The sequence below is a fragment of the Ischnura elegans genome, chromosome 3 (assembly GCF_921293095.1).
Source record: "Ischnura elegans chromosome 3, ioIscEleg1.1, whole genome shotgun sequence".
Lineage (NCBI taxonomy): Eukaryota > Metazoa > Arthropoda > Insecta > Odonata > Coenagrionidae > Ischnura > Ischnura elegans.
In genome coordinates, this window is record NC_060248.1 from 21501448 (window position 1) to 21519028 (window position 17581).

The window sequence follows — 17581 nt, forward strand, 5'->3', positions numbered from 1 at the left end:
GTCACTAAGGCGACATGAACTACCACTAGCGACAGAAGAATTGATGTGTATAATGAAAGGGAACACCAACCTTTGAGAAGTACAATTCAGAGATTTTTCTCTCAAAATCCATTTCTCGGTATTATCGGTAGCATAGTGGTCATTGTTTCTACCCTACACACAGTGAAAATTATATAATTAAGAGAATTCTACTGGTTGAGGTACGTTTATAGGGAGAATTTTGTAAGCTCAGTCTGCCACAATTGGACGCATCTCACAATGAATCCCAATTCTTTACACTTATATGTATTATTAAATGTATTTAATATGCACATTTAATTATTATCATAGTGTTCTACCGATTAAGTTAGGTTTCCATGGAGTAATAAAGAAGTGATCTGGGAGCCTCCCTTTCCTTCCAGCACTGCCTTCTTCAATTCACTGTAAGGCCTACTCCCTTTCAATTTAATATGTATCTATAAATTTCATTATCTACCTTCCCCTTCCTAGCTTACCAAAAATTCTGCCCTCCAATGCGGACTTAAACATCCCCTCCCCGGTCAGTACTCCCTCCATCCAAATCTTCTATCTCCTCTAATACGATATGTCATTTTTTCAAGAGAAACGCATACGGAAAGGTACGAATTTCCTACCTCTGGCAAATGGTTGGATGTCATGCTGTTGACCTTCTCGGCATGATAATAAGGCGATCCGTGGGCCGAGAATCGGACGTCGAGGAGCACGGGTGGGTTGCTCGGCGAGTGGAAGTAGTGCGAGGGCGGCAGCGGATGATGCGGCGAGTGCAGAACCGTGAACACGTCCACATTATTGCGGCTCACGTTGAAAATAGTCGCCAGCTTGCCTTGAAGAATGTCTTTCTTGCTGACACCCTTAATAGGAGCTACGAACTCTTCCTGTGTAATTCCTGATAACCGAATACGGAATAGATCCTGATCGATCAACGGCTATTTCGGGTATCTCCTTTACCGTAACATTAACATAGGCATTCACAGAATGCGTAGGAAAGTGTGAAGATCGTTCAGTTACCAGAAACGCGAGGTAATAGGTGGTGTTTTACAAAATACACGCACTTCTCCACCAGATTTTCTTCAATTATTTTCAGTCCATCTTTCCTTATCTCACGATATAAGCAGATGAATTCGAATTGCTAGCAGGGAGAAACCAAATATCTTGAGAAAATATCCCTTTGTCTGTGACTGTGACAATAGAGATTTATAGCATAACTCATAAATTGTAACTTGTTATATTAAAAAAAAAAAATACCACATCAACTTCCAAGAAGCTCAGTTGCGAGGATATCGAGTTTCGCTAGAATGTTAAGTCTCTGTCGTATTTTGAATTTTATTTCTTTGCATAAAATGCTTAAATAAAGTCAGAAATTATTTTGAAATTTATTTCTTTGCGTAAAATGCTTAAATAAAGTCAGAAATATGTCGTGTTTGGTCTTATTCTATTTGAAATTATGCGCACATAAAGGTGTAATATCAATTGACGAATGTCATTATTAGACACCTTTTGTGCTAATAGATGACTCATGTAGTGGTTGACCTCAAGAAATGGGGAACTTTTAAGCAGGTAGGCAGAAAAAGGTCAGAGGGGGAGAAAGAGGGAAGGGTGAAATAGGATTCGATTATTCTCCTGTAACTTGATATTTTCTTTTGAAGCTTTTGATTTATGGCCTTCGTAATATGAACCCTGTGCAAGCTGAGGACTTTTGTTTGATTTCAAAGCGTTGGAGGAGGAGCCGAGGGCTGATGGATGGAGGGGGTAGCGGATTTGGAGAATTGTGCTACATAGTTACTATCCCATTGGCACTGAGGTTCTCCTGGTGGGTGGAATCGGGGATTTTCGGATTTTTTCTCCCGATCATTTTCAGTTACCCTCGTCAAACTCTTTTCACCGCTCTAATCCACGAATTTGATGTAATTCGTCAACTTGCCTAAAACAGCGCTGCGTGTGTTAAACGACTACAGTTCTCTACATTTTTCCGTGTCATCTACCAACGACGTGCGTGCGACAGTGTATGGTGCAAAATTCAAAGTATACAAGGTATTCGAGATGGTACCTTTAGCATAACTATTTGATATCTCGAATATCGAATACTTTCTAGTATTCAAGGTATTCGAGTATTCGCGGATACTATTCGCACATCTCTATAGCAAACCCTTCTCATATATTTTATTCACAACTCCCTCTAATGTATTAATGTTTTCAATATGACCTTCACTAATCTCTGATTGTGCGTAACAAAAATTGTGCAAATGCCTGAAGGCTTCTATAATATCACTATGGGAAGGATTAACAAGCACTGCATCACTGTCATCAATTACATCACTCTCTTCCTGGAGCTCCAAAGCTCAAATAAATAAAAAATAATGCAAGACAATTGAAGTTACAAACTTTTCAGGCACAAGGCTAAAGTTTTCTCCTCCGCATGCTTTTGATTTGTGGCAAAAATCTGTGATTGATAAGTTGCGTTGCGGCTTTGTCTTCAATCTAGAATTGTCATCTATAGGTTGGTCCCACTCTAAGCAGAGTAAAACAAAGAAAGAACAAGTTACCTATGTTTTGATTCAGTTTATTAAACCTTACTGTAGGCATGCGTAATTCTTTGAGTAACTTGATATGTGGATGAAATGGCAATTCTATATGCTTTCTGGCTGGACTGGAGTGCCGTTGTGTAAAAACGAGACTTGATGTAAAATCAAAGTGCGTAAAATTGAAGTTTTTCTGTAAATGACCTGTAAATAAACCTGATGAATAATAGTGCCTTGGTGTTTTGGAGTTCTCGGTGCTTGGTTCTCAGTGGAGAACTCTCTGTTCTGTAAGTAATTATAGCATTATTTTTTTTGCATTGTCTTTAGGAATGGTTTGCTGGTTCAATTAGTGTGTTTGTGGCTGGGCTTCCTGGACAGAGCACGTCACAACTACAGACTATGCCATCTCCATCATCTGGAACTCAGAATTCCGATTCCTTTCCTCCGATTCCAGAAGCCACTTTGAAAGCTTTGCAGCAACAAGTTAGAGATTTTGAAGATCTTGCTGATACATGCCTTCTTGTACTGCATCTGGAGGTGAGACTCATCTATTTGATCTGTTCTCTTCTTCATTAAGACCAAAAAATCGGCACATTTTAGCATAAATTTTTTAAATTACAAGAAAATTTAATTTATCTTAAAAGATGCTCTCTTTGTTTTACTAACTTCTTTTGCCTATAATGAGTCATTTGAAATCAATTTGGTGAAGTAATATCATTTACATAAAACTCGGGCACAGCTCTATGAAGTCGAAAGATAAGAAAAACAGGTAACATGAAAGTGATCAACTTGCTTATCTCGTCATGACAGTTTTTTATTTTTATTTTTCCAATTACATTGCCTCACGGCTGCAAACAATACTTTTCAAGCAGTTGGTAATGGTGGATGTCTAGGCTACGCGATTGCTATGACACGGTCGTTTTGCCAATGATATATGAGGCTTCCTTCTATGGGCATTTTCAAAAGTGCCAATTATCATGTTTACTTGATGATGAAATGATATGGTGGGAAATAGGAAATGAAAGACAATATTCCATAGCAAGAATATAATGGAGCTATACTGAATAGACAGTCATCGTGGTCACAGCGTATTGCTTACATATTTTTATAATTCAAAATTTAAAAACAGGCGAATTGGTTCAACCACTAGAATTAGCAGAGGTATCGAAGAAGAGAAGCCACCCTCTGCCTATGCAATGACCATCATAAAAGATCACGTCACCACTGAATATAACCCTCAAGCGAGGGAGTGAGATAATAATTTAGCGAAGAGAACTTGTTTGGTGTAACTACATATTTCTTTGCTTTTATCCTCATGGTCACTGCTGCCACGAATGGTACCGGTTCCTCAGACGATGCTTCTATTATCTCATCCTTTCAGGGAAGAAGATCATCGTTGATTTCCTCATTTTGATTTCCTTGTTATTGTAGTGAGCGTTTTCCTCTAAAACGTTTCCCAAATAATGAACAAAATATGATAAGTGAACGAAGGGAATATGGCTGTAGGGGTAGAGGAGCATGCTAGCTTAGTGGGTAGAGTGCTTGACTGCTGATCGAGTGGTCCTGGGTTCAATCATGGGTGGAGGCCTCTTGCACCCTTAACAAATTCCTCAAAGTGTGAGGTGGCCCACGTAAAGGATCTAGCCCTGATTGTGTGGGTTACTTTGGTGTGAACCTCACCTATCTAAACCAAACTTCATGTTGAATGGAGTGAGTGAGCTATAATTTATTTCTTGTAAGAAGTTAGGACAGGACTTAGTTATTATAATTAGGGGTGTTATCGTTGTAAAAATCTAGGTCTCTTCAAACTTTGTGAGCCTCAAAAGTAAAGACAAACTCTGTTAGCTACGATGAAATTTTGTGATTTCTTATTGGCAATCAACACTGCTCACTTTTGTGTCATGAAGTTCCATTTGCTGTGTGTTGTTCTGGAGCTGACATGAACTATGCTGATTCATACTCTGATATTGGTCAAATTCAATGGTTGCCAGAAATCGACTATGATGGTTGCAGATTGATGGTCAGAGTGAATATCATTGAACATATATGTACAAATTACGTATTTTTTTACTTTCTCTTAGCTCATTTGTGTATTTTGCCATAACTGTCTTTAATATTGTAAACTGTTATGAAAAGGCATCTCTTATGTTAATGTTAGTGTTGTAAAGCTTTTTATTTGGGCATTTTCAGGTTAGAGTTCAGTGTTTTCATTACCTGCTTCCAAGGAGCAGCGGAAGCAGTTCTGGTGTATTTAGTGGAATGGATTCACAGGAGCCTGACCCTAAAGTATTGGAACTGAGCCGAGTTCTTGTTGGTATAGATGAAGCCATGAGTTCCAGTCTGAAGCCAAGGAAATCAAAAGTGTGTTCATTTTACTTGTTGACTTAGTCTCGAATAAGTTTGCTTGATAAAAGGTAGCTTGGTCTTAGTAGCATATTTTCATCTTGAAATTCAATTTCCTGATTATTTTTTTTAGTTACCATATATTCGGTGATGGTACTTGAATAACTGTCAGATAAATGCTATGAAGAGAAAAAACATTTCTTAAAAAAAGCAGGAGTCATGGGAAAAATTTGTCCGTGTGGTACATACCAAGGAATTATTGTCAGTTTATCATATTTCCTCCACTCGTATATTTTATCTATTGAGAGAAAATTAGTGGTGATGTTTTTTCTGTTATGAATGATATAATTGCCTTTTTTACAATAATTTAGTTGTTAGAATTTCGATTGTCACTCACTTCTGATCAGAAGTAAATGACAATCATCAACGTCGATGTTAAATAACAGTGGGTTGACATTCTTTGATCAATACTACCTATTTCTAATAGACAATAGTGCTCCTCACAATGTCACAGCATGGAATACACAATATCTATATTTCAAACTTATATGATGTTTGTCTGGCAAGAAAGAATATGCACGATCACCAATTGAAGAAAAGTCAGTAGAAACATTACAAGGACTCTTCCAGAGTTACTCTGTATATACTGACTTTGGAATGGGTCAAAGAAAGAATATTCGGGTGTGAAAAATAGGCCTCTCTCTTTTTAGAATGGCATGTTGAGGAATGGGTAATTATTGGGCTAATAGTAGACTGCCTACTATGAGTAGAGTTGAAAGGGGCTTCCTTCCCAAAGTCATCAATACACGACAAGAAAACCGGTAGTAGCTGATATCAGAGAATAACTCATGTTGTCAATGGTCATGTAATAGGTAATTAAAATCAAATTTAAGCAGAATGAATCATTGGAAGGTTGTCTATGTGGATCTAGCACCTTTAGATCCAGTGTAACTAAAAGTTATCTGTTGTTGGAATCAAGAATGGGAGAATGATATATTTTGCAACAGCAAACAGCTGGCTGAGTCTAAGGTACCATAAGGTACCGTCTTTGCATAAGAAGCAGCAGTATGTGGTAGATTCATTTGAATCTTCTAAATATTTTAAATAGAATATTCTAGCTGTTACTTTGTCTTAGATGATTGAGACAAAGAAGCCACAACTCACTCCTGTGCATCTCACTTCAGTAGCAATTAAAACTTGCTACTATGAGTTTTTAATCCCTTTACCCTTTGTGCTTCCTGCCTGTCCTCTCGTAGTACATATACAAATCACAAAGCTACTGACAACCTTATTCTTTACAAAAAATTTTTGCGCCTCTAAGAAATCTTTTCAGCGATAGCTTAGATTTCAGGACTGGCATTATTATCACTCGTCATGATGCCTCTTATTGCCGTGTGATGTTTTCAGAAATAGATAAAGGAAACTTTCTCCAAGATCCAATTGATGCAATCCTAAATATGCATGCTAATAGAATACAAAATTACTTCTTTACTATGAAAGTGTAACTACATATTTGAGTACTAAATTAAAAATCAAAACTGAGAACAGAGGTCAGGAATTGAAAAAAATGGAGCTGACCCATCTGTAGGTCATTTGTAAAGTTTTCCTGCTGAGTAATTGTATTTCAAATCAGAATGAATTGAACTTGATGCATTGAAATCAAATTTTATATTTTTAATTTTCATTTGGTTTGCATTGTTACTCTTACACTGTCAGTAGAGCCCAAAATATATATTTTAACTGGAAAAATTTGGGGTCATTTTAAGTGCGCATTTGTCTAGTATACTGAAATATGTATGTATATGGGTCTTAGTCACTCTCAGTGACAATTTCATTGTGAACATCAGGAATAACTTGTTCGTTTTTGTTGTAATCTGGTTCAGTATTCAGAGGCACTCTGTGTGTTGCGTTTTGGGTAGGATGAGTCAAGAGTTAGTATAGATAGAAAAATGAGTCAACTATAGAAGCTGCAATCAGCTGTTGATGGAATGATTTTTGAAGGGATGAGATATTCTGATCATGGTAACAAGTAAACACGGCCGTAACATGAGAAGACCCTTGCATGAATGACTGGGTCATTCATTCTTGGATACTGATGTCCAACCACTACCAGAAGACCTGGAGAGATTTTGATAAATTTTGTACGATTTTGAGGGACCAAAAATTGATTCACAGGAAAATTTGGAAAGTCCCAACTTTCTGCACCTTTCCCACCTGAACAAATTCAAAATGGTGCAATAAGTCTGGTTTTTTCGTGATCTCCTTTGATTGACAGCCTCGTACCCCCAGTACTTTGGGGATCTTAACTGTTATAAATTATTCAGGTTGGGGAGGATTGATGCTTTGTTTGGTGTGATATTTATTTCCATTAACCCCTGAAATCCATAGGAACAAGTCTTCGAGCCTAAAATGTGAGATGGAGCCACCTAAAAATCCTACTACTCAATGTAGAAAATTTGGAAATAATTTTTTTCAGATAACTCTCAGTTCTGGCAGAGATTAGGAATTTTATTTAAATACAGCCAACCAGATACTTCATAGGAAAATGTTGAATACTCCAACTTCTTGCCCTAGAAACTATTCAAAATGCATTCATTTCAGTATTTCTTTGAATACCTCTGGTCGACTGCCACTATTGCTGAGAGTATGCATTTGACCTGATATTGGGCATTCCTGTGCATTGGGTTGTATTCAGGCAACAAAATTTCATAGCTGACCGTTTGGGCATCTTCAAACTCAGCCACTAAATTATGAATTTTGTGGTATAAATAATGAAAAATTCCCTGTTAACTCTCTGCTAGCCCTCAGCTAGGTTTAATATCCATGAAAAGCTGAAAGATGGTCAATGGAAGACATCGTAGGCCACGCTCACGTTTCTGCATTTGATAAGCTCTACAGCTTGTGGAGATGCCCAATCCTCTATGCGAAATGGAATGTGAAATTTGGAAAGTACTTGGTAATTAAATTTGCTTGTAACCACATGATAAAATTATTCCTAAGTGAAAAATTTTGCATTGGGGAGGTTGTTTTCTTTACTTAAGTCTACATGCGCAAACTTCATTATGGGAAAATTTTCTCAGTAGATTTGTATTTGCAAAGGGACTTTTGTCCATGCATTATGCACGAGGGAGGATTGGGACCAGGGCTGTGCCTTCATGACAAGGAGGTTAATTTTATTCAATTCCTTTTCAATTCTTTTCTCAATTTTTTGGCATTTTGAGATCCGAGTGAACAACCCCATTTACTATTGAAGTGCCTTTTCACACTGACTGATGTATTTATGCATTTTAAATTATATTTTTATTTACTTTCTTTTTCATTTCAGTACATATTTGAGGGGCTTGGACACCTAATTGCCAAAATTTTAATTGGTTCGTGTCAGAACCTTGAGCACATTGATGAAATGGCTATTGGAAAAATGTGCAAAAATATATTTACTCTTCAACAGACTCTGACAAATATTACGATGGCTCGTGAAGTGGCTTTGGATTATGCTCGAAGATATTATGAGATGTTTTATCAAACACCTGAGGTAATACTTCCTTATACTTACTTATTTGTATTTAAGGTCGATTAATATGTATGTACACTGTTTTTATGTCAATGAGTGTTGTTTTATGTTGAATTGATACCTACATAGGTGAACCTTTTTCTTTAGAACTAGGTAGAACAATGACTCTCAGCAGAATTCGGAACCAGGGCTTCGCATTTACACTTTTATTTTCAGGGATGGTCACTTTGTATGTGTCGTATCCAAATTGCCTCAATTCATCCTATTCATAATACATGCATTTCACTGGATAGAGGAATTGGATTCAATTCAGTGAAAAAAATCTGACTTGGATCCAAAATTTTAATGATGCGGTATCTGAAAGAGCATGGTATGAGAGGGAGATGCAAGATCAGACTTCTGTTTCTATCTTTGCAAGATTTGTACATGATAGAGTATTATGTTGGTTCAGTATTGCCGTGGGTAAATTTATGTATGGGTGATAGAGTGGATTAAATGAATTTATCGGCATTAGAAACTTATGTATGTAGTCTACTGATATATTAATTATAGTAATGCCATTAAACACATGCAATTTTCATTTATTTTAAGTTTGTGGCTTATAAAAATTTGTAATACTAATGGAATCTTGAGCAAGAAGAACATAATTATAATTGATAAGTGATAAATAATAATTTTATATATGTACTTTAGTATAAGTATCAATAAAATTGCCTAATCCAACTATCAACTGTTCTGAGGGTAGAAAGAGCTTTATATAAGCACCTAGCAGAGCTTTATATAAGCACGTCGTTTTTCTATAGTCTGCAGTTGAGGCACCTTGGCAATGACATGTTACAAGTATTTATCATGGAAAGTTGATATCATGGGAAATAGCCATTTTTGTGTTCAAATAACTTGTGTGTATGTTTGTAAATGTACTTGTTTATGTGTGGGGATCTATATCAGTGAGTTGACCAGTTTAAATAACTGGGTTTTTTGGATGAGAAGTTATGTACTTCGCAATGATTTCTATGGCTACGATCTATTTACTAAGGCTACTATTTCAAGCCAAAACTGGAAATGAATGTGCATGTGTATAAAGCAGACATAAAAGGCTGAGGGACTCCCATTTCTGCACGAAATTGTTTTAATATTTCTTTTCATTAATTTTGGTTGCAATGGGTAATCTTAGAGACTGAGTATGCTATAAATGGCATCAGAAAAATATTAATCATGAATATAAACTTTATCATCCTGCACAATTCACTAACTCTTGATTAACCAAATACATATTGTAATTGGGTGATATCCAGGAAAACTTTTATCATCCTGGTCATGTTCCGAAGGAAGTAGAACAAAATGGCATTGATCTTGTCTCGAGCTATTTGTTTGGAGATGAGAACCTTTGTAAAAATATGACGTTAAATTAAATGAAAGTCCACTTGATGTCCATTTACTAATTTACTTGTAATTTACAGGAAATCCTGAATGGAGTTGTTGATAAAGGCCCCCAGTTTTCAGAGCTTGAATATATGAATGCCCTACAGTTGTTGAATAAAAGCAGAGGTGATAGTGCTGACTTTGGTACAATAAATCAGCAGCTGGAACGTCTTTCAGAAATTCTTGGAGAGGTTGGCGTGACTGTCTGAGAATCTATAAATTTTTAGAGGTAATAATGCATTGGGTGGAAATTTCTTAATGCGGAAATATACTTTGTCATCAAAAAGCACCAAAAAGTGAAGGCCCATGTTCATGTGGCGAAGACTTGTTGAATATAATATTTATGTGAGAATACTGGTATTCTGGGCATTGCTGTATGAAAGTTCATATTTGTGTACAAGATTTTTTCTATGTTGTTGAAGTAATAGAGTTAATGAGCTGCAGAAATGTGAGCTAATGCCAATTTATCATTGTCTGAATGAGTTTGAACCTATTTGGTTCATGTTTTGTTGCTGTTGTTGAAAGATATTTCCAAGGATTGGAAAGGCTGTTATTATCTCCCCAATTGGAATTATGTATTTGAATATAAAAATGTATTGGTGTTTTTGGAATATCTCATAGACCAGTTCTTTCATATGAAACACCTTGTGACAGCCCTCTTGAAGAATATTGTAAATAGTTTGTTATTTATAAGCTTTTATATTTGTACTCGCTTATCTATAACTGTGTATATATATATCCAGCGATTGGAAACCAATAATATCATTCCACTATGGAGTATTTTCTACTCCATGACCTCAAAAGTTGTGAGTTTTGAATTTGGTGCATGTTTGGGGAATTTTATCATTTCAGGTAAATGCCCACAGACCTCTGAACAATGAAATGCTGTTTCCCCCTCCCCATCTGGCCATCTTGAGAAGGACCTTGAGAATTCCATTCCATTTAAGTGCATAGGAAATGTCGCGACTTTTAAAATTTTTTATCAGCTCATAAAATCCAGATGAGATTGTGTCTTGGAAGATGAATTACCTACTTAAATACCGTGTGACAGTTTTTGCCCATCAGAATTAACTGTATTTTCACTGTTGATTTTTGCCCACGTTCCCATTAAAATACATATGGTGGCAGTCAGCCAAGTTTGGAGTGACTGGACGGGGTACAGGCTAGCTTCAACTGCTCCGATGTGTGGTGCATAGCGACTAAAGTTCATTTCAAATATCTATGTGACTGAGAGGCACGCCCAAGTTTTTCAAGGAGTGAGGGTAGAAGGAACGTGACTTCCTGAAAACCATTGAAAATGCGATAGGCAGAGTCTAGTCTTTGGGAAATTCAGTCGCTTTCAGACCTCAACAGTGTTGTTTTGAGACAGTCTTTCATTTCCATGTGATGGCAAAGTCTTTTGAGACAACATGGCCACCTCAGCCTCTCTCTCTGCCCATCCCAAATCCCTTGTGTTGCAGGTCCCACATCCCGTGCCGTGATTTCTCAAAACATTTCTAGCTTGCACAACTGGGCTAGTTGCAAAGATATTGAAAATGATCATAGCATTCCATTTTTGGAAATCAATGTAACAGTACCATGATGGGCTCATTCACCAATTTTATTTTTTTGTCGATTGTGATGGTGGATGAAAAATTATGAAACCTTTTTTTCAGTGTTTTGTTCCGTGCCCATACTTCTCAAAGTATCAGTGACAAAAAGTCACAAGTAACCATTTCGCTGGTATGTTGATAACTACGAACAAATTCATGCTGAATGGGTCTCTGTTTCTCCACTGCCCTTGCTTGTGCATGGGGGTTGCATGGTTCATTGCTGATTACACTCCTCTGAGCAATTTCTTCCCTCAATGAAAGATTCTCCCTGAATATTTAAATTAGCAAGATCTTTAATGATGCCATCAGCTCATGAAAAGTTGATGGCAACTTTCATGTATGTATTCCTATTTTACACATGCAAGCTAATGGCTTAATGGGAAAATTATTTTTTCACTGTAACTTATCTTTCCCCTCCACCTACTAAATTCTTGTAATGAATTTCCGTTTTGGTCAGAACAAACCACCATTAATGAATTTAATTAAGGAGGCTTTTAATTATTTTATGACAAGAATAACTTCATTTTTCCTCATAGGTAAAGTGAAAAACCTATTCTAATTCTATCATGCCGGTCGGGAAAAACTTGGTTGTTCTTATTATTTTGAAATGATTAATGCTATGAATTCACACTCGATTCTTAAAAATAAGGAGGCCTTTAACTATTCACATCAGTACCAAAATGATCCTATTTCTGGAAAATATTTAGCTTAATGGCTAACAAACTGAAAGATTTCTGTTACTTGGCATGGGTATATGTCTTAAAATAGGAATAATCTAAATAATAAATATGGGCTGAATAGGGAAAATCCCTTCCATATGATTCCTTAAGAACATGCAGAGGACATGCTTTTCATTATTCTGTAATATGTTAATTTGCGTTCATAGGATGGTTAAACACACCTTTCTAGGAGACATTCATAGCTTTATATGTAGTAAATTAGAATATTTCTGTGACAAAGTTACCTAATTATTTATTTATTTGAAATGAGGATTTATCAATGATGGCATTGAAATCTTGTGAATTTGTTGAATAATTTTCATTTTATTTAAACAATGCAGGAAAAGTCTTCAATTCAAAGATAATTATTCTTTTGTGAGAAGCATTAATTATGAAAAGGCATTTTTATGATCTCAGTCTTATTCTTTGTGAAATTCTGAAGCTGGTTGCACTTCATCAAAAAATTTCCGACTAAAACCCATGTTATGGCAATTTTGCAATGAAAAATACTACTGCTTAAATTTTATTGTGAACACTTAAAGCTTTTAGTGATTTAAAAAATCTCATTTTTCGGATTATGCTTAAGTCCTCTTTGAGATTTATTGCTGGCTCTGTATTATGGAATTATGTTTTTTGTTGTATCATGTTAACACCATGCGCATTTAAGTATGTATATTATTTTAATCATGTGTTATTTATGTCCTCATATATGTTTTAGCTACTGTTATTACTGCCCTTATGTTCATATTCATAGTTAACAAAAATATTTTCATATTATTAGGGCAAATCCCTTCAATAAAGTGTTCAATAAAATTGTGTAGTTACTCATAATTTTTGTACAATTTATCATTGCTATAACTCAAATTTTAGAAAAGAATATAATATTTCTTTATATAATCATTCAAATATTTCAATGTAAAATGATGTTGAATAACTGAAAATTACTTTAGTGATAAATTTGCCTATCTTTTGGGCAGAGAGAAGGGATAAGATAATTTTGTCAGGGAATATAATCATCTAATGCTTTTAAAGAGTTATCGCTTCTTGGAGATATCGAATCAGCTTTTCATCCATTTAATTAGAAATGAGATACTGTATACTTGATCAGGGGCACAGCTAGAAATTAAGGCTAGGGGGGGTTTGGGTGCAACTAATACCGGGGTGTGTGGGGGTATGGACTAACCACCAGGATAAGCGGTAGGTGCGAGATTAATAAATTGCGGAATTTTGAGATAAACTGTTCAAAATGGTGAGTTTTACAGCTTTCTGAGGTATATTTTGTAAATCCTTAGACTATTTTATTAGTTATATCAATCCAATTAAGTAAAATGGATTAAAATTAAAAATTTCTCGGAGCTCTGGCGGGGGTTTTAGCCCCCAAAACCCCCCCCTCGCTGCGCCACTGTACTTGATTATTATTATGTAGCCCACATCCTTGACAGCCATTTTCCCTATGAAGTTTTTTATTCAGATTAATTTGCATTCTACCTCACATGTATCCATAAATCTAGTTGCCTTCCTTAGATTTCCTTCTTTTATATGTACCACTTTCTTTCTACTGCACATTTTGGTATGCTGGGTAAACAGGATGTTTAGGTGTAACATTTTATGTTAAGGAAGCATTTACTACCAAAGTAACATGCTATTAATACTTTTAAAAATCTCCATGTTACAGTTTGACAAAAATATACACATCAATATAAGACACGATCTCAGGCATTACTTTGTGGAACTGCTTCATCATAAAATAAAATAAATTACCTACTTTGTTCTATTCCACACTTTATTTTAAATAGCACGACACGGGTTTCTTATGCTATCACTTAATGATGATAGCATAAGATGCAGAAACTCGGGTTGTGCTATTTAAAATAAAAAGTGGAATAGAACAAAGTAATTTATTTTATTTAATGATGTACACATCAAAGTTGTGATTTTAATATCCACCGAGAAAACTGTGCACGGAGATGTTTCCACACCCAATGAGAATCAAATCAATAGGAGACAGCTTTGCAATTGAGTTTTTAACTTGTGGTGACAAAGATTCAAGGAGGCAAGAGGGCATGTGTGTACTGGAAGTGAAATGTTGATGTGCCCTATGACACACTCTAATTTATCAATTCCTTTGATAGTTATTTTGAATGACTGAAACAGTTTGGTAGCTAGGATAGAGAATTCATGTACTCATACATACCTAGGTACTGATAACATATACATACTCCTCTTTCTTAGTCAACCGTGTAAAAGGAGATCAGTTCATCCCATAGAATTTATACTGTGCATCTAAAAGTCTAAATTTGTCCCATTTGCTCCCTCCCTCTCCTGATTATAACATAGGTATCACTGCATTAGTTAGCTCTGCTTGCCCTTCATACTTTCCAAAGTGCCAAAAGAACATCGGTTGCTTCTTTTCTAACATCCATGGCCATGCAAAATGTCCCACATGGGAATGCAAAAAGGAACAATAAGAAATTATTGCGGATAGGTTATGAAACAGAAGAGAGAAATAGGCATTCAACAGATTGGATTAATACATGTATGTGTGGGAGATGTGCTATGTATTTACTTGCACTTATAACTTTGGGTTGATTTATGTACTTATTTTTCACTCTGTGTGATACAAACATTTGTTGCTTATTTTTCACTTGGTCTCTTCCACCATTTCTGTGGTGCTCCTCACACAACAACTGACACTTGAAGCCCATGTGACAAAAGAGGATCCTCAAGTTGACCTCTAGATGAGTTGTCATCCACTGCCCATTTGAATGGGTTTATCAAAGTGTCCACATTTGCTGTTGTCAGGCAAAGCAATCTGATTTTCATGGAGAAGTAAGTTCTTATCAGTGCTGTTAATCATTATTTATATTTCTGATGATGTGATCTAAAAATTCTCTAACTTTTCAATGCTATTCATCCCAGTGGCAAATACTACTCTGCAAAATACTGGAAAAAAGGGATAACCATAGCTATCACACATATATATGCACACATCACCGCGATGTGGTCATTTTTGAAAACCGATTAAAAAGCAATTGAAGTGGCATCAGGGCCGGATTTACCATAAGACAAAATAGGCACGTGCCCCGGGGCATTGCAGTCAAAGGGGCGCCTTCTGTCACTTCATGCCTTATCATAAAAATCGGGTGGGGGGGGGGGCTCAAGTGATGAGGGGTGCTCAATGGAGATTTGCCTATAGGGTAACTTTGGGCAAATCCGGCCCTGAGTAGCATCAGAAATCAACCTTATATGGGATGAAATGGAGCTGCCTTGATATAGGCTCCTCGATTAAAGCCTAATTTTGATTTGAGAGGCCCTATTGGTGATGGAGGACGAAAAGACTATGTTGTGCTGCCCGACTATTCCAATCTGTTCTGCTGTTCCAGAAGTGTACCAGATAGCATATTGTAGGCTGAGGGCTTCTGTTTACTGTTAGTTTCCTCCTTGTCCCTCGTGGGTTTTCTTTTAATGTATTGCAATTTTGGCAATGAGTGTATGACTATGAAAACCCAAAAGTACATCACAATCCCATAAATAAAACTCTGGACACACCTAACAGATGACAACTTGAAAAGTACCACCTTATAGATTATATGATAATAATTATGTTTATAAACATAATTGTGATATATATGATTTTGTGCATGGACATCACTAATGGGTTAGTAGCTGTAATCACGCTCATGATGGATTTTATTTCACTATTTCTGTGACAATCTGTAGAATAAAAGGTATCCTTCCCTCCCTATAGTATACTTCCTCCATTGTCACATCTGATGCTCCACATTTCAGCAGGAGTATCTTCACAGGTCTATCTACAGTTGGACCGACCACTGGACTATTTAGTCCCATTTATTGGTTATTTATATATTGAGTTGCTGCCTACACAGTCGGTAAAGCCACCAGCTTGGCAATTTGTCCCAAATGGTGTAAACATTTTCACGGAAACTTCCTCGAAACAATCTCTGAAATAGGAGGTTTCATACCTTGTTTAGCAGTTGGATATTCATTGATTAAAGCAAATTCCCAAGGCAATTATGTTAACGGCAGCATGAAGAAGATTAATAATACATAAGGTAGTGATAATAGAATACAAAAAAAAGAGTAGACTGAAATTATGCTTAGGGGTAGCCGCTGTATAGGCATTTGGAGTTAAGCATCGTAAATAAGGTGTCATAAATGAACTAGAAAATTATCCCTCGCTACGTTAGAATAAATACTTAAAAGGCAACATCCAACAAATGTTGGGGCATCCATTTGGTACCGACATACTGGTAGGACGATGAAGTTCATTAATCATATAAAATAATCGCAATGAGAGGAGCATGTGAAGTAAATATTTTGGCAATTTCTCGACATTTTCCCCTCGTCATTTGATACAGACTACATCAGTACCTCATAATTAAACATAAAATGCTAAATCCTACCAATCATTCTGGATAACGACATCTTAAACTACCAAAACGTTTAGAAGTCCAAAAATAAGCAACAGCTAACCAAGTCAAAGTAAGTTCAAACGGTGCGCACGCAGGAACGAATAAATGGAAATAATTAATATTCGTTTGCGCAATCGCACTATGAATTCTAGAATAGTACCCTGATTATTCATGAGCGTATCACAAGTATAGTGCTAAGAAATAAGGACGTAGTTAATGATTATTATGAAAGTTTACAATAGCACCCAACACGCTTCTAAAAATTTGCACGAGAAGCAGAATGTGTTGAATCACGCACAATTGAAGGAGCAAATGACTGGAAATAGTGAACTCGCGAAATAGGGCAGTAATGTATTTTAGATTATGATATTATCTCCAATTCCTGTGATTTCTCACATGTAAATAGAAAATATTAGATATATTTACTTTAAAATTCGTCCTATCACTAAGCGCCCGGATAGCTCAGTCGGTAGAGCATTAGGCTTTTAACCTAAGGGTCCAGGGTTCGAGTCCCTGTTCGGGCGGTTTTTTTTGCGTCATTGGAGTCAGATTTTTTGACAGGAACATCTGATTTCCACTTTTTATTTTTAAAAGTTGAAATGCAGAATGCATCCATTTTTTCCTTGATTGATTGACCTTGTTTTTTGGGCTGATCAGGAAAAAAAAATATTTCGAAAATAACGGCGAAATCTAATATGCAATATTTACGCGGCATGTAACGACACTCTTGTAAGTTCAGTTATAACTCTAGTGACCCCACCCGGCAGGAAAGATTAAAGAAACATTTTAATTTCTTGCCCGGAGCTAAAACTGAGAGCTCGCCGCTCTCCGTCCTTCCTGTCGATACTATTAAAAATGGAAAAACACGAATGACCCGTGTATCCTACCGTATGACACACACACACACCTCATATTTTTTTTGTTGTGCGTGGTATATGAAAAAAATATGGTAAATAGCATTTGTAGTTCCAGACGCTAGCCTATGTAGATGGGGGTGGATCCTTTCCTCGCATAAAATACTTAA

General features: G+C 36.2%; 1 protein-coding gene and 1 non-coding gene across 2 annotated transcripts in view; both read left to right on the top strand.

Annotated features, from left to right (window-relative positions):
* Nucleotides 1–12955, top strand: part of LOC124155546 (exocyst complex component 4) — a 61098-nt gene extending 48143 nt beyond the window's left edge. The window contains exons 14-17 of the mRNA XM_046529458.1: nucleotides 2865–3074; nucleotides 4728–4898; nucleotides 8206–8412; nucleotides 9852–12955. Coding sequence (XP_046385414.1) covers nucleotides 2865–3074; nucleotides 4728–4898; nucleotides 8206–8412; nucleotides 9852–10022 — 759 coding nt within the window. The 3' untranslated portion in view covers nucleotides 10023–12955. The remainder of the gene's footprint in view (nucleotides 1–2864; nucleotides 3075–4727; nucleotides 4899–8205; nucleotides 8413–9851) is intronic.
* A 4053-nt stretch (nucleotides 12956–17008) lies between these two features.
* Trnak-uuu lies at nucleotides 17009–17081 on the top strand. Its single transcript has one exon. It is a non-coding gene; the product is annotated as a tRNA-Lys (tRNA).
* Nucleotides 17082–17581: the final 500 nt, after the last annotated feature.